Below are 23,281 nucleotides of genomic sequence, written 5' to 3' on the forward strand. Positions count from 1 at the left end.
CTCATAGCAACCCCATGTACAAGAGAACGAACTACTGAAGGAACTGCTGAAGTTAATTCTTGGTATAATTAATAAACATGCTTATCACAAAGTGTATACATAAATGCAGGAGTGCAGCCCACAAAGCCTGCCTTCAGCCCTAGCCACAAGTTAACTCGTGGTTTTATTTCTTTTTATATTTTTAAACTCATGGAGCTTTTACTGTGCATGACCTTCTTTATCCTCCTAACAATCCTGTGGGGCGAGGACCCTTGTTCCCCTTTTACAGGCAAAGACACTGACACTTATGAACAAGTAAGTCCTATAGAGAAAGTAAGTGCCACATCAGGGAGATGAGGCCAAGCCTCAGTTACCCAACTGGACCGCCTCTCGGCATTCCAAGAGAACAGATCCTCCCTTTATTCCACAGCCCCTGGCCACCCCGGGGAGTGGCCCTTGGATCAGCTCAAGCATTGCACTATCCCTATGATGAGACTGCATCAGACACTGAGACTGGAGCAAGAGACTGAAAACGAGCAGGAGGAATATGCCTGGACTGTGGGAGTTAGGATGACCATCGTTTTGTTGAAGAAATCTATGATCAAAAAACACTAAAAACAAAACACAAATCAATGCATGCTGGTTTGAACCAAGGTTATTGAGGATCCAGGGCACTAGAAACTCTCTAGGTCTACCACCATCAGTTCTCCTCCCCGACTGTCTGGATGGAGCTCTGCCCTTGACATTCCAGGTACTGCCCATCTGAAGCCTGAGGCAGGCTTCTCTTCAGCTAGACTCCTGTCAGCCCAGGCTGCAACAGGTCCCACCCAGCCATTCCAGCGCAGGAAGGGGACTGGTCCTCAGTCCTGGCCACTGGCCACAGGGACCTAACAGCTAAGTCTAGAAAATGGATATTGCATCAAACTTTGCGTAGCAAAAATGACTGTTATTTTATCGAGTGATGCTAAGATACCTCCAGTTGTATGAAAAGCCAGGAGTCTCTGGGTGGTGCAAATAGTTACGATGCCTTGGAAGAGAGGCCTGGCAATTTGTTTCCAAAAGGTCATAGCCTTGAAAACCCTAGGAGCACAGTTCTACTCTGCATACAAGGAGACATCATGAGTTACAACTGACTCAAGGGCAACTGGTTTTCTTTTGTTTTTTGGTATCAAAAGCCAAGTCTACACTTTTACTAATCCTTGATTAAGCAGAATTTTTAATTAACTGGACCTTCACCATTTGATTTGAAAACAAGTACATACCAAGACATTAAAAAAAAAAAGAAAAAAACTTCTGTACATGTACATATAACCCACTGCCACTGAGTCGATTCCGACTCATAGAGCAGCTACAGGCCAGAGCAGAACTGCCCCATAGACACAGACATAGCGTCTATGGGGCAGTTCTACTGTGTCCTGTAGGGGTGCTGTGAATCGGAATCGCCTCAACAGCAACGGGTGTATATACACATATACCATACACTTCTCCTATATATCCTAGGAGCTGTACATATTTGATTAAAATCAAACCTCATTTGTTCAAGATAACAGCTCAGTGAGAACTAATGGCCAGAACCAGGTCTCTGAAGAAAGGTGAAATCCTATCAAGGAGAAGAGCAGGGTCATGTATAAAGAGTATCTGACAGCATAGAATGGAAAAAAAAAAGGACTTTTCTGCTTCTTCCTGTGTTAACCACAAAGCTCAGGAAACCAAAGTGAGTCCACCCCAGAGTATGCTGGGTCCCAGGGGCTCACTGCTTGAGCCATGACTCACCTGGCCAGCCCATTCCGATGCTGGTCATAACAGCCCTGGTCAGAGCCAACCTATTTCTGGCCCTGCATGCACTGTTCACTGTTGGGATATTCAACACCCATGTGTGGTACGAAAGCTGAAGAAACTGAAGCCTGCTGAACGAGTGTCACATACAAATCATGGTTCATGCCATGGAACCAACTGATAGCTTGAATCCGTCTTATAATGAGGTCTGTCTGGTACATTAATGTCTAACCTCTCTTGCGTGGATAGCAACCACAAATTGGAACTATCTGATGCCAGGTCCCATTTTTTGGCAGAACCGGAGAATTTGGTAGAGAGAATTGGAGAATATGGGTAGCATTTGATCATGAGCTTCCAATCTTCCAATGTGCTGCTTCTACTCCAGTAGCAGCAACTGCAGTGAGGGCTCCAAACAGCAACTCCCATGTTACCGTCGGATGCTGTCTGCCTCACTGGCAGGGGGATTATGGGGGATTAGGTAAGAAGCAGAGGCAGGATGTCATTTTGTTATTGGGCACAGTCAATTCTCCCCACTGCCTAGGAATGCAGGAATAATAATGCACTGTGGCAGAAAAAAAAACAGCAATCATTCCATTAATTCACTCAATAGCCACTGTGCACCCACGACTGCTCTGTTCTAATGAGAGTTCACTCAGATCACAACGCCGCTCCAGGCCGCGGAGACGCAGAAGCAGAGATGACCTTTGGAGTGCTGATGGAATAAACGGTACACTCAGATTTCCTTACAATTCAGATCCCTGTGCTATTTGTTTGCTTTCCTCGAGAAGGAAACGGATGTGCACAGAAAGAGGGGGCTTGGCAGAAGAATGAATGAGAATGGGCAGCCCCTTCATCAAGCCAGAAGCTGCCAGGTGTGACCATGAGTCTTTAGAGGTTATCATCACATGGAGGTCTTGATCATGAGTCAAAGACACCAGGCATAAAAGCAACCAGATTGTCCCCATTTCCATGCTAGGGTTATTTATCTAAGGAGTACACCACCAAGACAAAGGACTTTTAGACACACCTGACTGGACAAGAAGCCATGACCATCCCCAGCCCAACAGTGACACTGGTGTGAAGGACGACTGGTCCTATGACCCCATGACATGCTCTTCAGACGAGGCAGCATTCCGGACCATAGGGCGGATGCCTGCTCTCAGACTCAAAGCATGCTGCGGCCAGCATCCAGGCGCCACCTGCCCACAGGAGGGCTCAGGCGCTGCCCGAGGACAATGACAGGCAAGCTCATGCACAGGTTAGTATCACAGAGGGCAGTACCATCACCACATACAGAGTACCTGGGGATAACCTACTTTCAGGGCTCAAATGCAGATAGGTCTTCTGCCTTGGGCTTGAGGCTAAACCAGCAAAATAAAATGAAGAAAAACAAAAACATACCCTTGTGATATCAACAATGCCACATGTGCCATTTACAAAATGCTCAGACAGGCCTGAAATCAAGACAAGTGACTTTGTGTGTGTTGGTTTTTAGGGCTTAGAAACAGGTCTCTCCAGTCTTCCCCACTCCAGGCTGCTATGGCTGAGGCCCAGGTCACTGCAGCTGCAGGAAGATTCAACTGCCCCTGGTGCTGAGACGATAAGGCAGGGGTGGTGGTTCTGAGGGGAGCTCGCTCAAGAGCTAACTGGCTTCCTGGCCTCTTCATCGTTTTACTTCTCTGCTCACTGGGTGAGGCCTTCCTGTTTTTTTTTTAACTCCTCTTTTGCTAACTGCTTAATAATTTTGTTTTGGAAGGGAATTTCAGCAAGTTACACAAGCCAGAGACGTGGAAAGGCCTTCCTTTTAGGTCACACTATTAAAAGGAATTGTCTATCTGACACGGATACTAACTTGAGTCTAGATGGAAGTTGGGGTCCCCACTGTACCCACCGACAATGAGGGAAACAAAGATCTCTCTTCACATACGGCTTAAAGACGGACAATAGAGAAATTCATTAAACTGGGACACTATTTTAAAGACCAAAGTAAAGAGTTAAAAATTAACCACACCAGTCATTATCTAAACTCGATGTCCAGTCCTATCTTAACAACACCTATATTACAGGTATTAACCTGATCCCGGGCTATTAGTAAAGAGCAGAGCAGCAACTGGCAAGAGAGAACCTTTCTTCTCTGCCCAACATAAGAGAAGTGACTCTTGGGCTGATTATTAGTATGGAATTTAACTTCTTCTAAAATGCTGAGAGCTCGAACTACCAGTGGAGAAAGATAAGAAACTGCTATCAACGTAATGAAGTCTCATCTTTTAAAACATGAAGGCTCTCCTTGATACTTCAAGTAGGAAAAAAGTTAGAAATTCAGACTTTGGTCTCTAAATAAAGAACACAATTTTATAGTCCTTGCCACGTAAAAACACGAAAGACTAGAGGAAGAGTCCATTCTCAATAGCTTCCATTTCATTTTGCTTCCTCATTAAGTAAGGCAGCTCCCTGGGCATAAGTCCCCTTGGCTTAAAAGACAGAACCACTTTCCTGCTAAATGATGGATCAAAACACATACCGCAACAGGGATTCATTTTATCAGAGCTTTTAACACAAGCTCCACTTCCATCAAGCCAAGGGGTTCACAGTCATTGCCAGATTAAATTCCCTTTCTGGCAGGAGTCAAAAAATTTCCTCAACTAAGTACATATAAAAAATGACAAGAGTCTAATGACTTGGCTACTGAGGAAATCAGATGCCAACCTCACATTTCATTAATGACTGTCCTGATCAGCAACAGGCAAGAGGCTCTGGGTACCTTTTTAATGGTATTGTGCTTGCTGCTGGTGCCGCCCCTGTCGGTGTTCTCGTTGTGCAGAATATCCAATGCCGTCTCCCTCTCCTTTAGCTTCAACGCCTCAATCTCCGTCTTGAGTTCATTGAGCTGCTCCTGCAGATGCTTGCTCTTCTCCATATATTCCACTCTGTTGGCAAAAGGACACCGTGTATCACAGCTTTGGCAACAGTGAGAGACATAATCACGGTTGAGAAGCTCCATAACTGGGAGCTGCCCGTCATGAGGCCCAGGGCCTGAAGCCTGCGCTGACATCTCTGCCACACACAGACCTGGGGGCTTGGGGCAGTCACTTGACTGCTTGGAGTCTGCTCCCTCCTCCATAAAATTGGGATTAAATAAAATATAGGCAAGCCCTCTGTAAACTCTCATAAAAAGTGCTCTACAAATACCAGTTATGTACAAAACAACACAGGTAACAAGACACCTGGCACCCAAAACAATCTCCTTGTCTTGATCCTTCTCAGAGCAGTATTTCAGTCAAGCAACATCCTCTGATAGGCCACATCCATACACCACTTGTTTTGGGACTGCATCTCCTAAAGATGACAGAAGCTCACTCAGCCAACACAAGAAAGAAGATCCCCTCCGGAAAGAGGCCATGAGACCCTTACTATCACCTTCAAGTAGCTACACTGAGCAACAACACCTACAATGGTAGAAATCTGGAAATCACCACAGTGTCCCACTATAAGGGCATGGACAGGCAAGCCATGCAAAGGAACATTCTACAGTGATTACAATGGCTAGTATATGGACTCCATCAACATGTGCAGGGATAGTAAGAAACAGAAATTATAAAAAAGCAGGACCTAGAAGAGGATGTGGCCTCCCCCATCACAGCCACATAATGTGTATGCCTGGACTATGGAGGAAGGCTGGGAGAACTCAGACAACATAGATTACCGAGGATACCTGTCTATACCCTTGGTAGGAGAGCCCAGAAGGAAACACAGCCTGGCTCCAGGTTGCCCACCTGGACTCCAAGGAGACCATTTCCCAAGGAAATTATTCCAAGGATACTACAGGTGTAAAAGCATATAGGCTATAGAGTCAGACAGGTCAGAGGTTGGATCCTGGCTCTGTTCCTCATCAGCTGTGTGAGTGACACTGGATGAGCTTCTCTCTAGTCTGGATTCTCATGGATAAAATGGGATCAGTAAAACCTCCCTTTGATATCAGTTATGTGAATCCAATGAGATGAAAGCTAGAAAGCCCTGACACACAGGCACTCAGTACGTGGCCGCTATTGTGACTGTTCTTCGGAGAATGGGCAAAAACAGTGTGATGTCAGCAATAGGCTCTATGACAAAACAGCAGCCCATTTAGCTAGGGCTCTGAGATCTTGGTTGGACTTCCTTTGCAGTGGGAATTCTTTCCATCTCTGATCTACTTCTGAACTAGTACAACCAGTTGCCACAGAACTGATCCACCTCATGGCGACCCCATGTGTGTCAAAGTAAACTGTGCTCCATAGGGTTTTCAACAGCTGATTTTTTGGAAGTAGACTGCAAGGCCTTGCTTCTGAGGTGCCTTTGGGTAGACTCGAACCCCCAACTGTTCAGTTAGCAGTCAAGCACATTTACTGTTTGCACCACCCAGGGACTCCCATCTACTTCCACTGGCCCTAAATAAAGGTGCTGTGCAGGGAGAGCCAGCCAAGCAGAGCTGGCCAACCTGGGCAGTTGTCCTGGCCGCATGCTTTCCTCAGCCTTGAGCCTGAGTGTCTTCTATCTTCCCTTTGTTCTAGGCATGGAAACCACTACGGATCTCTGGGAGTCCTGCCAGCCACGAGAGAACACAACTGGGAAACAACTGCAGGCTACTACCATGTGAAGAGAAATCTGACTGACTCGAATCCCTGACAAGCTAGACCTTTATTTCAGGTGAGGTTTAGAGCTACTATGAACTCCAGGTCACTAATTAAGTGTTATTTCTATACTGGGAGGTCTGTTGTCCTTAATTTCTGATTAAGAAATCCCCCTTTAGTGGATGAGAACAGAGCCAACCTGTGCAGGAACAAGCACCAGGTTACTGCAGTGACCCCTACTATCCCTGGGCCCAATCTATGCACACCAGCTCCCCACTGCCCACTCCCTGAGAACTGTGGTGGTGTCACAGCAGGGCACAGGAGGGCTACGTACTTTTCTTTCTCTATCTCCATGGAAAGCCGCTTCATGTCAGTATCCTTGAAGTCGAAAGACAGGCTGTCACCAATGAGGTTGAAGCTTGGTATGTCAGGAGGCAGTGGTGCTGGAATTGGGTTCATGGGCTATTTTAATGAGAAAGCTCAGATTAGAAGGTTTGGGCTATATGAAAACAGAGGGCACTGCTGTGTTAACAACTGACCCTCCGGCAACTACAAAAGCAAATGGGCACGACACGGCACCCCGCCATTCCGCCATCACCGTGACTTTCTGTCCCAATTATCACCTCCTGCCTCTCCTCTCTTCAATCCCTGCACACATGCCACTGCGAAGTGAACTTCCCCAAAGAGTCCACATCCAGGCAAACCATTCCTCACTCAGCCAAATTAAAGACAAGCTCTCACTCACTTATTCACTTAAGAAACACCCAGGTCCCATGCTCCACGATGCAGAGAACAAGACAGGGTTTCCAGCTTTTGAGCAGCTGAAAGTCTTGTTCAGGAAAGAGATGAGTTCGCAGAAAATCACGGTTAAATAAGGTGAATGCCGTAGCCAGGGAGTGAACAGGGCTAGAGGAGCTGGAGAAGGCATGCTAGAGGAGACGCTGCTTCCACTGGCATCAGTGAATGTGCCAGAAAGAGAAGGCTTGCCAGGGAAGAGGAACAGTGAGCACGCACAGGCACAGCACGGGGAGGGCTGAGTGCTCCTCGAGAAGGCTGGGTGTCCACAGTGGGTATGGGGAAGCGGAATGGGAGAGGAGGCAGGACGGAGGCTGGACCAGACCATAAAGGGCTCCACCTGTATGCTCAGCGGTCTGGATTCTGAAGGAGGAGCCAGAGTAGGTTTTGAAGCACAGGAGTCATTTGTTTTAGGACTTTCTCATCACAGAACAAAAGGGAGTCTAAAATACAGCCCCAGCCTACCTCCCCAACTTCTCCCACAATTTGTCCTACAAAATAGCAAATAGGATCATTTACGATCCCTTCAACCACTCTGCTTTCTCATCTCTGTACCTCTGCGTATGCCATTCCTTTTTCCATCCTCCATCTCTCTGTCACCCATGTGAAATACTACGATCTCTCACCAGAAGCCTTCTAGATCCCTCTCAGGCAGATGACAGCTCTTTTCTCTGCTGTCTCAGCATTGTTTGTGGTTCTGTAATGGCACTTCTCTTATCTCACTCTGCAGTCAGAAGAAGGCAGTACAGCCTTCTTCTGACTGTTGTAAGTTTCCTGAGGGCAGGATCTGCCTCTTTCTTATCCTGGGTTCCCTCACCGAGTCCAGGACAGGGCCTGGGAAAGAGCCAAGGCTCAGAACACTGGGAGGGTGACAGGCCTAGGGCCAACTGTCTACGTGAGTACTAAAGGTGGTGTTGAGAGAGCTTCTGGGGTGCTGGTAACATTGTTTCTGATCCGAGTGCTGGGTACATGGTGTGTTCAGTTTGTGAAAAGTCACCAAGCTGCATGGTATAATTTGGGTGTGTTATACTTCTGTACGCGTATTTCATAATAATTTCTCCAAAAGGTGGGTCGTAGGTGCTGCACCACTGGTGAGCATTTGATACCTTTGGGAAGTATCAAAAATAAAAATTTGACTCAACAGTTCTATCTATAAGAATGTATTCTACCAATGCAGGTGCAAAGACCTGTGTCCAAGATTGTTCGGAGCAGTTTTGTTCATAATTGCAAAAGAAAACAAACTAAATACTCATCAACAGAGAACTGGTTAAATGAACTACAATACATCCATATAAGGAAATACATTTAAAAAGCTGATACAGATGACCTCCTTGGAGATTTTTTGCTAAGAAAGAAGAGTACACTTAGAACAATGTATAGTTTGCTCCAGTGAATGTTTTGAAAACACACACATCTTGGGAGTCCAGCTCAGTTGAGTCCCTAGATGACTTGGGCCCCAGCTGCCATCTGACCACAACCACCTGAGAGATCCCAGCTGAGGACCATCCAGCCCCACGGAGAGCGCCTCGCCATCCCTGAAAGGTGATAATAAATGGGTGTTTTGAGCACATGGTTGGTTTGGGGGGGTGGGGGGGGGGCAACTGTTACACAGTAAGAGAAAGCCGCAGCATGTGGCAATAGCGAACTGCTCGTGCTCACGTTGCCCTCCACCCCAAACCTAGCCGCTGACGTCTCTGTAACCGCACGTTTCTGTGCCCATGCCCTGAGTCCTGGGCACACCGGAGCCCTCGCCTGCTATACCCTCTCATCTCTTCCCCACCTGGGATTTTCCTATTTGCCCTTCAATGCTCACCCCAGTGCCATCCCCAGGTCTCTCCTGACCCTCCAGGCTGAGCAGAGCCTCCTACCCTCGGACTCAGTGCACCCTGTACACACCTGTCACAAGACTTTGTTGTAACTTTGTCGTAGATATATGGACTAGGACAGGGATATAAACCAGTTTGCTGAAGGGAACACACAAAATAAAGAAAAAGGCTTCTCTATTCATTTTGTGATCCCATTTAACTGCAGTCTGCCTCCCTGCCCCAGAATTGAGGCTGGAAGCTGGTTCTTGCACTGCCGTCATTCACTCTGAGGTACACAGCCTTCCCCTCGCCAGAACTACAACGATGGTATATGGTATACACTGGTAGCTGAAGATGACATTCAGCTCAGCATTAAGAGGCTAGAGAGCAAAGTCTCTTGAAGATAATTTGAGACTATAGTATTTAGGAAAACTTTATTTCTGAGCTAGAAAAAACCCTGTGGCCTGTCATCTAGGCAACCAGAGAGGCGGCTAACTAATCCAAGTTCAAATGGCAGACCAGGGACATTCTAAGCCAGCTCTCTCACTCCCAGCTCTCCGCACAACTTGGTCTGCCACATATTTGGTCGAACGGTCATCCTGGAAGGTATCACCAGATGAACCAAAGGGTTAAGAACGAGAGAAGGTCACCAGGTCTACAGCAGCACAGGCCAGCTGACGCTCTCTGCCCGTGCTCACCAGGTATGTGGGCTTGGTGGTGATTTCCAGGAGCTTCTGCTTGGCTCTCCGCTCTGCCTCTCGGGCCTCCTGCAGGTCCTGTTTCAGCTGATCTGCCTCCTTGGCCCTGCAAGGAAAATCAGAGCGGTCAGCTCTATAGAGGAGGACAAAGTGGAGGGAAGAAACCCCCACTCTGGGGAGGAGGGTCGTAGGCTGACTCAAAGGATGCAGTTCACAAGGCAAACAAAAACCACGGGGTAAGGACGTTTGCATGAAATCAAAGCTTCCAAAGCAAGGACAACATTCCTGGATATGATCCATTTCAACTGGTAAATCTAAACTGGAAGAGCAGGCAAGCCAGTGGAAAGAAGAGTCAAATAAGAATCTTTGCAACTGGTACAAAAGGAGAGTTAAGGGAAGGGCTAGAGCTTTCTGTGCTTCATTTCTGGCTAAGAGTGGGCTGGGCCAAGGAAGAGTGCGGCGGACCAAAGGTCTTATATTAGATCACAAAGGGCAGAAGATGGAAGGAGCAGAGTCTTTACAACTGTGGGATGAGGACTGACTCTCAACCACCAGGGGAAGGTGCACCCTCACCTGAGGGCACCTGTGCCCTGGTGCAGAGCCTTGCCCTCTAGGACACAGGCTGGGCACGACACCTAAGAGGATCTGGCACAGCGCACCCGGCCCAACACGCATCACCTTCAGGGAAGGTGAGCACATACTGGAAGAAATGGGCCTGGGACAGGGCAGACAAGGAACAATTCTCCCAGTATGATGTCCAAAAAGCAGAGTGGAACAAGGGCCCAAAGCCCATCAAATGGGGAAAAGACAGTCTTTTTAACATATGGTGCTGGCAAAACTGGATGTCTACCTGCAAAAAAATGAAACAGGACCCATACCTTACACCATATACAAAAACTAACTCAAAGTGGATCAAAGACTTAAATATAAAGCCAAAAACCATGAAGTTCATAGAAGAAAAAATAGGATCAACACTAGAGGCCCTAATACACGGCGTAACAGGATAGAAATCACAACCAACAACACACGGGCTCTAGAGGATAAGCTGGAAAACTGGGATCTTCTAAAAATTAAACACTTGTGCTCATCAAAAGACTTCACCAAAAGCATAAAAAGAGAACCTACGGACTGGGAAAAAAATTTTGGCTCTTACAAATCAGACAAACGTCTAATCTCTAAAATCTACAAGAAAATCCAACACCTCCACAACAAGAAGACAAATAATCCAATTAAAAAATGGGCAAGGAAATGAACAGAAACTTAGCAAAGAAGACATTCAAACAGCCAACAGACACATGAGGAATTACTCACGATCTCTAGTCATTAGAGAAATACAAATCAAAACTACAATGAGATACCATCTTACCCTGGCATTACTGACATGAATCAATAAAACAGAAAATAACAAATGTTGGAGAGGCTGTGGGGAGAACGGATCTCTTACTCACTGGTGGTGGGAATGGAAAATGATACAACCTTTTTGGAAAACGATGTGGTGCTTCCTTAGAAAGCTAGAAATAGAAAATATCATTTGATCCAGCAATCCCACTCCTAGGAATATATCCTAGAGAAATAAGAGTCATCACACGAATAGATATATGTACACCCATGTTCACTGCAGCACTGTTCACAATAGCAAGAAGATGGAAACAACGTAGATGCCCATCAACAGATGAATGGATAAACAAACTGTGGTACATACACACAGTGGAGTATTACACAACGCTAAAGAACAATGAATCTGTGAAGCATCTCATAACATGGAGGCATCTGGAGGGCATTATGCTGAGTAAAATAAGTCAGGCACAAGAGGACAATTATTGCATGAGACCATTACTGTAAAAACTCACGAAAAGGTTTACATACAAAAAGAAACAATATTTGATGGCTACGAGGGAGGGGAGGGGTGGGGATGGAAAAATACTTAATAGACAGTAGATAAGTGGTAGCTCTGGTGAAGGGTAAGACAGTACACAATACTAGGGAAGCCAGTACAACCTGTACAAGGCAAGCCCATGGTAACTCTGTAGGCACATGGACCTGAGGGACCGAATTGCTGGACTAAAGGCTGTGGGGACCATGGTCTCAGGGCACCTCTAGCTCAATGGGCATACAGAGTTTATAAAGAATATGTTCTACAGTCTACTTTGGTGTGTAGTGTCTGGGGTCTTAAAAGCCTGTGAATGGCCATCTAGGATACTCCAATGGTCTCAGCCTTCAGGAGCAAGGAAGAATGAAGAAAACTAAAGATACAAGGAAAAGATTAGTCCAAAGGACTAATGGACCACATCTACCACAGCCTCCTGCAGACTAAGTCCAATACAACTAGATGGTGCCCTCACAATAGAGGGTCCCAGACAGAGCTGGGAAAAATGTAGAACAAAATTCCAACTCAAAAAGAAAGACGAGGCTTGCTGGCCTGACAGAGACTGGAGAGAACCTGAGACTATGGCCCCCGGACACCCTTTCGGCTCAGTAATGAGGCCACTCCTGAGGTTCAACCTTCAGCCAAAGATTGAACAGTCCCATGGAATAAAACAAGACTAAAGGGATGCACCAGGGAACCCAAAGTTGAGAAGGAAGAATGTTGACATGTCATGGGGTTGTTAACCAATGTCATACAACAATGTGTGTACTGTCTGATGAAACACTAGTTTGTTCCGAAAACCTTCATCTAAAGTTCAATTAAAAAAATAAATAAATAAAGCAAATTAAAAGAAAAAAGCAGAGTGGAAAACTGTAATGAATGTGCCTGGGTAGCTAAAAGCCAAATTCAAGTATCCTACACCAACAGAGCCAAGTACTGTGGGGAATGTGCCAGTGTTTATCTGAAGGCTACAGGGACAGAACTGCCCAGAGCCCAGAACAGTCTTTGAAATGTACAGGCAACAGTTCCATCCTTCAACCTTGTCAGGAGCTGGGGAATCCTGGCCAGAGGATGCTGGTTCCCCTCTCCCATCTGCCTCAGGAGACACAGCGTTAGGAAGGGATTCAGGGAGGTGGGTGCCTAGCTTCTGCTTTAAAGGTAAGTAACTGCTGTACCCCGTCCCCATCCCCAAAAAACAAGGGTAAAAGAACTAGACTTTTTAGTGCAAAAAGAACTTCCTAACATCTCCTCAGCTTAAAGCAATCTGTGGACATGCTCAATGGTTTTCCTGCAAACACAGTTATCAACGGGAGAAGGGCTTCTTGCAAAGGCACATGCAAGACTAGAAAGGTCCACGTGAGAAGAGAGCTGTGTTCTGGCGCACTTCTAATAGCTCCAGCCCCCAAAAAGAATTAAACACCCAGCCTTCCCTGACCTACCAAGGAAAGACCCTCTCCCTACCCCAGAAGATAAAGAAAGAGCTTCAGATAGCTGTAGTTGGGCTCTGACTCAGGGCAGGGTGCCTCCCCTGGGCCGGTGTGGGAAGTGAAGAGGACCCTCCTTGCTGACCTCCTCTCAGACTCCTCAGCCATCTTCAGCGCCAGCACCTCTGTTTCCAGCACCTTCTGCTCCATCAGGCGCTTCTCCTCCTCTGTCCGAATGGCTGTGGCCTTGATGCGCTGCATTTCCTGCTCAGCCTCTGCAGCCTTCTGCGCCAGGAGTTTTGCCTCCTCTTCAGTGATTTGGGCCTTCTCTGCCAATAGGTCGGCTGTCTCCTCAGACCGCATCTACAGAGAAGAGTTCTGTCAGCTGGAATAGCAACCACGTGTCTATTCTCCGACCCTGGCTTCGGACACACAGGTCAGAAAAAAACCAGTCTCGGACTCCTTGGGGTCCTGCCACTGAGTGCCCCCTGTGAATCTCTGCAACAGATGACAAGCCACACCCCCAACTTTCTAGACGGGTCTTTCAGGCCTCCACTGATAGGGAACAAGGAAGAGCACCTTTCTGAGTACCCACTTGAGCTGAGCGTTACGCTTTACAAGGGAGAAAACCAACTTTCCCTTTAAATCAGTGGTTCAAAAACAGGGATGACTTTGCCTCCCAGGGGACATGTGGCAATGTCTAGAGACTGTTTTGATTGTCACCACCAGGGTGGAGGGGTGTTACTGGCATCTAGTGGGCAGAGGCCAGGAATGCTGCTCAACACCCCAAAGCAGAGGACACCCCCACCATAAAGAGTGATTCGTCCCCAAACATCACAGTGCCAAGGCTAAGAAGCCTTGCTCTAAAGTCAAGCCCACAGTGAAAATGGAGCGTGCTGTGTGGAAACTTAACCTCAGTCTGCTTCTGCCAGAACAGGTGGAAAGGAAAGGCACTGTCTTTTTTTTTTAAGGCTAAAATGAAGTGCGTCAGAGCGAATGTCCCTAATTCAAGGCTGTTCTGATGTAACCTCCTGGGAGCCCTAGCCTCGGGAATCACCAGTGCTTCGTTGGCCATCGTTGCTTCTTCTTTCATCTGCAGCAGCCTCCTCTCCAACTCGTCCCTCGTGCGTTCAGCCTCTTCTCTCATCTGCTTCTCACGTGCAAGGCGCTGCCGCTCCATCTGAGAGGAACAAGAGCAGTCACAACCACAGGGCCCCAGGCCTAGGGCGCCACAGGCCCCCACGAACACCAAGTCTCTCGCACTGCCTTTCGGGGGCCCTTTTCTTCTCTTTACTTTAGGTAGCCAGTATCATTCTTGTCCCTCACCACTCTCTTTCTTTCCAAACCACTTGGCAAATTGAAAGCTGTGCCTTTTGAAAAAAAATTTAGTGGTAAATGAACAAACAAAACAACAACAACAAAGAAATTAAGGCGACCAGTCTCTACCCAAGAAAGAGAGGCAGCATTCTTTTTTTTTTTTTTAAATAATTTTTATTGTGCTTTAAGTGAAAGTTTACAAATCAAGTCAGTCTGTCACATATAAGCTTATATACACCTTACTCCATACTCCCACTTACTCTCCCCCTAATGAGTCAGCCCACTCCCTCCTTCCAGTCTCTCCTTTCATGACAATTTTGCCAGTTTCTAACCCTCTCTACCCTCCTATCTCCCCTCCAGACTGGAGATGCCAACACAGTCTCAAGTGTCCACCTGATACAAGTAGCTCACTCTTCATCAGCATCTCACACCAATCCATTGTCCAGTCCCTTCCATGTCTGATGAGTTGTCTTCGGGAATGGTTCCTGTCCTGGGCCAACAGAAGGTTTGCGGGGCATGACCGCTGGGATTCCTCCAGTCTCAGTCAGACCATTAAGTCTGATCTTTTTATGAGAATTTGGGGTCTGCACCCCACTGATCTCCTGCTCCCTCAGGGGTTCTCTGCTGTGCTCCCTGTCAGGGCAGTCATCGGTTGTGGCCGGGCACCATCTAGTTCTTCTGGTCTCAGGATGATGTAAGTCTCTGGTTCATGTGGCCCTTTCTGTCTCTTGGGCTCATAGTTATCGTGTGACCTTGGTGTTCTTCATTCTCCTTTGATCCAGGTGGGTTGAGACCAATTGATGCATCTTAGATGGCCGCTTGTTAGCATTTAAGACCCCAGACGCCACATTTCAAACTGGGATGCAGAATGTTCTCATGATAGAATTATTTTGCCAATTGACTTAGAAGTCCCCTTAAGCCATAGTCCCCAAACCCCCACCCTTGCTCCGCTGACCTTTGAAGCATTCAGTTTATCCCGGAAACTTCTTTGCTTTTGGTCCAGTCCAGTTGAGCTGACTCTCTGAGTATTGAGTGTTGTCCTTCCCTTCACCTAAAGTAGTTCTTATCTACTAACTAATCAGTAAATAACCCTCTCCCATCCTCCCTCCCTCCCCTCCTCATAACCACAAAAGTATGTGTTCTTCTCAGTTTATACTATTTCTCAAGATCTTATAATAGTGGTCTTATACAATATTTGTCCTTTTGGAGAGGCAGCATTCTTAAACATTTGTGTGCTGCAAAAGCTACCCTGCCAGTGCCCTTTCAGTTGGAAAATCTCACGTGACTGACCTGCAGGCACAATGCAGGTTTCTTCCTCACTGAAATGGCACCCCACAGACAGCTTTCTCCTCTGGTCAGACGAGACCCTTGACATTGCTAGTTCCTGCAGACCCCTTCTGCACCTCTAATTCCATCAACAATAGCTCCACTCTTGTCTCAGCCCAGGAGAAGACGGAATGGTTCTCTGGGATGTATCAATAGTTCGCACATTGTATTTCACAGGGGGAAGCTGCAGCAGCCGCAGCACAGAATCTCACAGCCTTGCGCAGAGGCAACTCCTGAGCCAGGCCTGCGACAGCAGGGAGCCAGGCAGGGAACACAGGCCCCTGTCCTGAAGGCACCAGCACAGAGCCGCTGCCACATCCCCTGCCTTTTGGATCACTGCATTAATTGGGCCACGTGCTGAGCTTAATAAAGGGAACAAGCACAGCACAAGTGCTATTCTCTGTGATCCTTGGGTACTAACTGAGTTCAGAAGGCAAAAGGCAGAAGCCAGAAGTGACCATGGCATTATTTCTTCCTTAAATAATTAAAACATGCTGAACTATGTATTTCTTGCTCAATCTTACTCCAAACTCTAATAACACCAGATTTCTAAAACTGGTCTTTTTCTAAATAAGGCCAAAAAAATGCATTAGAACTTGAAAGAATACTACGAAGACACGCAATAAAATACTGTTATGTTCTTCTCTAATTGTCCTCTTGCAGGTCAATGAAAAGCTTGGCCAATTTGGTTTCTAATTTCCATTAGGTGAAATAACACACACACACACACACACACACACACACAAACCAGTTGCTGTGAAGTCATTCTGACTCACGGCGACCCCATGTGTGTCACAGCAGAACTGTGCTCTGCAGGGTTTTCAAAGGCTGATTTTTCATAAGTAGGTCGCCAGGCATTTCTTAGTCCTCTACGTGGACTTGAACTGGAAGACCTTTTGCTTAGCAGTGGAGTGTGTCGACCATTTGTACCACCCAGGGACTCCAGGTGGATTATTACATCCCTGTCATTCTCTACTTGAAAAAGAACCAGGCAATGCCCTTCAGTTACCAATGTCATCCTTTCCCGGAGACCTCTACCCCATTGGCAAAGCAGTTTATCACGTACAAAAACATCCAGGTACATTCTGCCCTTTCATCTGAGGCAGGGAAAAGAGGTCTCAGTAGCTCCACTTAAAGGATGAGAAAACTGTGGTCTGGAAGGTAAGTCATGCACTACTGTTACACACAAAGTGTCAGAGCTGGCTGTGAGATCAGTGTCTGCCCCGCTGGGCCATGGCGCCTCCTGACCTGTGGCTGCCCAGATGCCAAGCTGCCGGGGATAGGACTCTGTTGTTCTACCAGCAGGGCAGGTCCATGGGGCGTTCATGCTATTCACTGCCAGGGCCCCACGGCCCACATGTTCCCTGTCATTTTCAGATCTCTCACTTCTAAGCTTTGTCTGCTGGAAAGGAGGTCAGAGAGCTCTTCTTGGAGGTGCCCCTGTGACCCCGTGCTGGCGCAGAAGCATTTCTTTGTCTGATGAAACCCATTCCCCCATTCCCAAAGGATCCCAAAGAGTGGATCTATGGCTGTCATCTCAGAAAGCGAAGAGAGGAAGCGCTGAAAGCATACTGGATCAGACCGGACGTTCCCATCTAACTCCCGGGGCTGGAAGCCAGCCTCGCCAGTGCACACAAGTCAGAGTGCAGCACACAGATTAATTACACTTCTGAGCCTGCAAGTCCTGGGGGCAGCCGACTGCAGCTGCTGCTACTGCGATCTAATAGTTCATTCAAAAACACAATTGATAGTCTCAGCAGCGAGGGTCAAATTAGTTGTGTGGATTTCGGTGAGGAGAAAAGGTCTACAAGTACAAAACAATGATGCAGCTCGTCCAGTCAGCTGATCCTCACTCTGGCCCCTCCCACTGAGGGTAAGGAGCTGCTAGCAGCCTGCAGTGGGAAGTGCAGCCAGAGTCTAATTAGCATTCCAGCAGCAAGCACTGAAACGCCAGGCATTCTATCACCACCTAAATTAGAGAAGGAGACATGCAGGCAGAAAAATGAAAGAAAGATAGAGGGATGGATAGATGGATGGATGCACACGTCAGCTACCTCTTCCCAAACCTGTGTTAATCACACCCAACTTCACTTAAGCACAGAAATAACTAAAGAGGTTTCTTTCTAAATCTGCAATTAGTTTCTTCTTCATCTCCAAAGCTGACATCCTACAGCTGGGCATCAGCCAATAAGATTCAACAGGAATAAAATAAAAGCAGGTGTATCCATGGCCAAATGACACCTGCCAACCCACAACCACTCCTTGCCTCCCAGGCCGAGACTGACCAAGCAGCGACAACATCAGTTCAGACAAGGTCTTGCTCACCTGCTTTCTAGCTTTCTCCTCCCTGGCCTGGGCTTTCATCTGCTGAACTTCCAAAGAGTCAGCCTTCCTTCTCCTCATGAAGAGGTCGTGGTTCCCAATACATAGCTGGAGAATCTGCAGCCAAGAAAGCGGGAGAAGTGTTAAACACACAAATTTACTTCCTGGCTTACCAGCTCCCAGCTACAGCATCTTGGTCTGAGGGCTCTTGATGGTAGCTGTAAACCTGAAAAGGAAAGAGTAGAGTAGAACACCCAAGTTTTACTAATGCCTCTAGTCCTTGATGCTCCGGAGACATGCAAAATGAAGATCCCTCAGATATGCCAGGAGGTAAAAATCACAAGTGAAGAGAGGAATAGGGGACACTTTATCATACTTCTGGATGCATCTCACTCTCCTAAGTCGACATACGGCTCTGCAGATCAGGGAACATCATTCAGTAAGTTGGGCTGGAACTGTAAATTACTCATGTGGAAAAAAAATAAGTTGGATCCCTTCCTCACACCACACAAAACTCAATTCCAGGATGATTAAAGGCTTAAATGTGACGATCATAACCTTGAAACATTTAGAATATAGAATATCTTTATGACCACAAACAAACAAAAAAAACCTATTGCTGTTGAGGAAACCCTGGTGGCGTAGTGGTTAAGCGCTATGGCTGCTAACCAAAGGGTTGGCAGTTTGAATCCGCCAGGCGCTCCTTGGAAACTCTACGGGGCAGTTCTATTCTGTCCTATAGGGTCGCTATGAGTCGGAATTGACTCGACGGCGCTGGGTTTGGTTTTTGGTTAATTGCTGCTGAGTTGCTTATGATTCATAGCGCCCCTGTAGGACAGAGCGGAACTGCCCCATATGCTTTCCAAGGCCATAAATCTTCATGGAAGCAGACTGCTACATCTTTCTCCCAAGGAGCAGCTGGTGGGTTCGAATCGCCAACCTTTTAGTTAGCAGCTGAGTGCTTTAGCCACTGTACCAAAAAGGATCCATTTATGATCATAAGATAAGGAAAAATCTCAAGCAAGACATGAAAAGCACAAATGACTAAGGAAAAGATTTATACATTTGTCTACATTAAAATAAAAAATTTTTGTTCATCAAGATATTAAAAAAGTAGAAAAAAGAACACAAGTCACAAAGCAGGAGAAGATATAACCAATGAAGAAAACAAACGAACCATCCAATAGAAAAGTGGCAGAAGACCTGAAACAAGTATTCACCATAAGAGAAAACATGGCTGGCCAATAAATATGAGAAACATGTTCAATCTCATTAGTAATTATGAAGATGCAAATTAAAAGGACAGTGAGATACCATTTTCTATGCACAAGGTTGGTAAAAATTTTGTTTTATATCTTCAATAATACAAGTACTGAAGGTATAAAAAGGACGTCTCACCCACTGCTGCTGGGTCTGTGAATTGATTCACCTTCAGCATAATCTTGAATTGGAACATACGCTATGGTCCTGCACTTCTACTTCTACGTATACACTCTAGACTCTAGAGAAACTATTGCCCATGGGCCCCAGGAGGCAGGTACAAGAATGTTCATGGCAGCCTTGTTAAAACAGCACAGAAGTGGAAACTACTCAAATGCCCATTAATAAGAGAATGAATAAGTTACGGTATAGTCGTACATCAGAATACTATAGAAAAAAAAAATTTTTTTTTTAATACAGCAGTGAAAATGAACGGACATCCCTTCAAGTATCAACATAGATAAAACAAAAAGAGGATAAGTGACAGAATACAGTTTATACCATTTATATTAGTTTCAAAACCATACAAAACTTAAACTGTACACTTGTTGTTAAACTGTACACTTGAAATAAAATTCTGATAAAAGCAAGGGGATAATAAACACAGCTCAGAGGGGAAAGGAGGAGACCAGCAGGGTGCTAAGAGGAAGAGTTTCAACAGCATTACCAAAACCAAAATCCAAACCTGTTGCTGTCAAATCAATTCCGACTCAGTGATGCTATGGGACAGAGTAGAATCCCAAGGCTATAAATCTTTACAGAAGCAGACTGACACATCTTTCTCCCAAGGAGCGGCTGGTGGGTTCGAACTGCTGACCTTTCAGTTAACAGCCAAGTGCTTAACCACTGTGCTACCAGGGCTCCTCTTCAACAGTATTAGGAGCATGCTATTTCTTAAAGCTGGCTAGCGGTTACACAGGTATTCGTTTTCATTATCCTTTATACCTTAACACTGCTGCCGTTGAGTTGATTCCAACTCATAGTGAACCAGTAAGACAGAGTAGAACTGCCCCATAGGGTTTCCAAGGAGCTGCTGGTGGACTCGAACTGTCAGCCTTTTGGTTAGCAGCCGAGCTCTTAACCACTGTGCCACCAGGGTTCCCTTTATATACCTATACCTGTTGCCGTTGAGTCGATTCCGACTCATAGTGACCCTACAGGACAGAGTAGAACTGCCCCATAGAGTTTCCAAGGAGCAGCTGGTGGATTCGAACCACGGTCCTTTTGGTGAGCACCCATACCACTTAACCACTATGCCACCAGGGTTTCCGGGTTCCCTTTATATACTTATATATACATTATTTTTATCCTTTCACATGTAGGAAGGACTTCAATATAAATAATTAAAAAAAATTTCTCATCACAAAATTTAGCTTTGACTCTTTAGGCTAAGCTAAGAGGAGAGTCATTCAAGGCCTATCAGCAAAGCATGCCCCAGGTAAGCTCTCATTCTATGCCTCACAAGATAGCACTCTGATAACTCTTTGGAAAGAAGCATTCAATTTCTCAGAAAAACTACAGTTCTAAGTAATAAAAACCAGGATCTCACTTACCAGCTTATTAACGCGAAGCTTTGAGGAGTTAAATTTGAAGACATCAATTTTTTTATCCAGTGGTTTAATAGTAAACTGAAAGGAGGAAGCAAAGAACAGTTTCAGACAAACAGCCTAAAATGGGAAATTCCACAAAAACCACACTGCCAAAGAACCAACATAAGGCTGTGCCCGGTCTTTGCTTCTGGGTGCTCAGGCACTAAACCAAGGGGAAGCAGAAGCCCCTGAGGAGCGCCATGCCTGACGCCGTGCAAGTTCAGATCCTATGATGTGTGCCCTCTGCCACCATCTTCAGTGCGGGTGTGTGGAAGGGATGCTCGGTAACTGAAAGAAGAACCCTTGTGGGCCCAACCTGGAGCCCAGCACTGGGAGGGCCACCACCAAGTCTAAGGCATGAACCTTCATGAAGCTCACCATCCAGTTGACACCAGACTAACAACAGTTAATTACTCAAGAAATAACATGATAAATTAGTGCCTCGTTATGTGATACAAGGAAACCCTGGTAGCATAGTGGTTAAGTGCTACAGCTGCTAACCAAAGGGTCAGCAGTTCAAATCTGCCAGGCGCTCCTTGCAAACTCTATGGGGGAGTTCTACTCTGTCCTATAGGGTCGCTGTGAGTCGGAATCAACTCCACAGCACTGAGTTTGGTTTTGGTTGTGGTATGTGATACAAAATCACCAGTGTCCTGGGAATTCAGAGTAGATCTAAGTTAAGCAGGAGGGGACTTAATCTGGTCTTGGAAAGAATATGACAGAGAAATTAAAAAGTGGGATGGAGGGGCACAGTGCAAGCAATAGACATAAAGTCAGAGATGGGGAAATGAACACTGTGTGTTTGTGTTGTGTGTGTGCGTGCGTGAGACAGAGAAAGAGAAAGAGAGAAGAAGGACTTGAGGGGGAAGAAGCAGAGGACCCAGATAACAAACAGGTTTACATGGGGTGGAGGCAGGGGACAGTGAGGAATAAAAGACAGTCAGGAGGGTCTTGATTTGACATGACAGGACATAAGGAGTCACTTAGAGTTTCTGAACATGGGGAAAAAATTTTTTTTTTTAATTTTACTTGTGCTTTAGGTGAACGTTTACACTGCAAATTAGTTTCTCATTCAAAAATTTACACACAAATTGTTTTGTGACATTGGCTGCCATTCCCGCAATGTATCAGCATTCTCCCCGTTTCCACCCTGGGTTCCCTGTGTCCATTCGTCCAGTTTTCCTGCCCTTCCTGCCTTCTCATCTTTGCTTTTGGGCAGGTGTCGTCCATTTGGTCTCCTATACTCGACTGAACTAAGAAGCACATTCCTCATGTGTGTGAAAATAGGGATAACTGGATGAAAGCTGTTATTAGAAGGCATAAAGCAAATTTGAAGAACTGATTGCAATAGAAAAGAAAAATAGAGCTCCTGAAATTGAAGGGGAGAGAAAGGAATAGATAATTTGGTAGCTTAGTTGAAGAACCCAAGGCCAGGCCATTAGACCAGGAAGCCATAAAGTACAAACGGCAACCACCTCTCTTGACCTTCCCTGATGGGACCAGTGAGATACCAGATTTCAATGATGCACTTAAAAGTGGACACTCATTTCCAAGAAAGACTTGCTAAGCAGATAAATATGCTTGGGAAGATATATTCTTGGACATTTCTTTCACATGCTATATTGTCCAATAAGAAAGTTAGCATACTGAGGGCAAAAAATGATCCTTTGTTTAGCTTTGTGCAAAGTTAACTTAAAAGCAGTATTGCTCTTATGTAGACGGCTATTTGTGAATTCTGTGAGCTTATTTTTGGCCTTGCTATCAAACCCCAGAGCTGTCAGTGGGAAACCACAAGTAGTGGGGAAACCACAGGCTCTGTGCCATGCCAGAGCACATACAAAGAATCAATGGATCACTTAAAATAAACTAATGTTTCTGTTTTGACAGCTCAGCTGTCATGCATAACTACCGAGACTACTTCCTATAATGTCAAGTCAGCTTGGGGCCCTCTTACTGCATGAGTTATTGACATGATAGAACATGACTGTACCTGACCCCTGGAGAGGGTATATTAGAGTTTATTGAGTCAATCCCTTCTAGGGCAGACTTTAATCCCTGGGTTCTTTGAAGAATGAGTGTTTGGGGAGCCTTTAGCACACAATGTGTGCATGTACAGTGAACAGATTTTATGAAATTGGAGATGAAAAACCACCATACCATGGCACACCTACTGCCTTCAGTCTTGTGGAGCTTTGAGTGTGAGCACTTTAAAACACAAATACCTAAAAGCTCATCTCCTGGGCTAACTACGTAGAAAAATTTCAAAGCCAGAATGTTTCAAAGTAAGAAACTCAATCTGTCTCAAGAGTGTTTGAATGGATCTCAACCATGAATTGGAAACCAGGGGCCTGGTGTTCCTTTCCTCAAAATGCTACAAAGAAAGAGAAAACAGGCAATCTGCTCACAGGTGGGGACTCTGCAATTGATGATTTAAGTCATCACTGTTGCTCACTTTCTGCTGTGTCCTGGGTGTGCAAGAGCCAGTAAAAGCCACCAAGCAAGGCCCAGGCCAGAGG

At 45.9% G+C, this 23,281-nt stretch overlaps 1 protein-coding gene across 4 annotated transcripts in view; it reads right to left on the reverse strand.

Moving 5' to 3' along the window:
- The window catches only part of NF2 (NF2, moesin-ezrin-radixin like (MERLIN) tumor suppressor), an 84,864-nt gene that overhangs the window by 10,483 nt on the left and 51,100 nt on the right, over positions 1 to 23,281 (reverse strand). For 2 of the 4 annotated variants that reach the window (XM_049865605.1, XM_049865603.1), the window contains 7 exons: positions 20,730 to 20,804; positions 17,920 to 18,033; positions 14,009 to 14,131; positions 13,097 to 13,314; positions 9,661 to 9,766; positions 6,697 to 6,824; positions 4,517 to 4,682 (listed from right to left, as the gene is read on the reverse strand). In XM_049865605.1, coding sequence (XP_049721562.1) covers positions 4,517 to 4,682; positions 6,697 to 6,824; positions 9,661 to 9,766; positions 13,097 to 13,314; positions 14,009 to 14,131; positions 17,920 to 18,033; positions 20,730 to 20,804 — 930 coding nt within the window. Of the gene's footprint in view, positions 1 to 1,375; positions 3,117 to 4,516; positions 4,683 to 6,696; positions 6,825 to 9,660; positions 9,767 to 13,096; positions 13,315 to 14,008; positions 14,132 to 17,919; positions 18,034 to 20,729; positions 20,805 to 23,281 lie in introns of those variants that run through there. The other 2 variants (XM_049865604.1, XM_049865606.1) reach the window with 2 other exon arrangements.

Source organism: Elephas maximus, chromosome 22 (assembly GCF_024166365.1).
Source record: "Elephas maximus indicus isolate mEleMax1 chromosome 22, mEleMax1 primary haplotype, whole genome shotgun sequence".
In the NCBI taxonomy this organism is placed as follows: Eukaryota; Metazoa; Chordata; class Mammalia; order Proboscidea; family Elephantidae; genus Elephas; species Elephas maximus.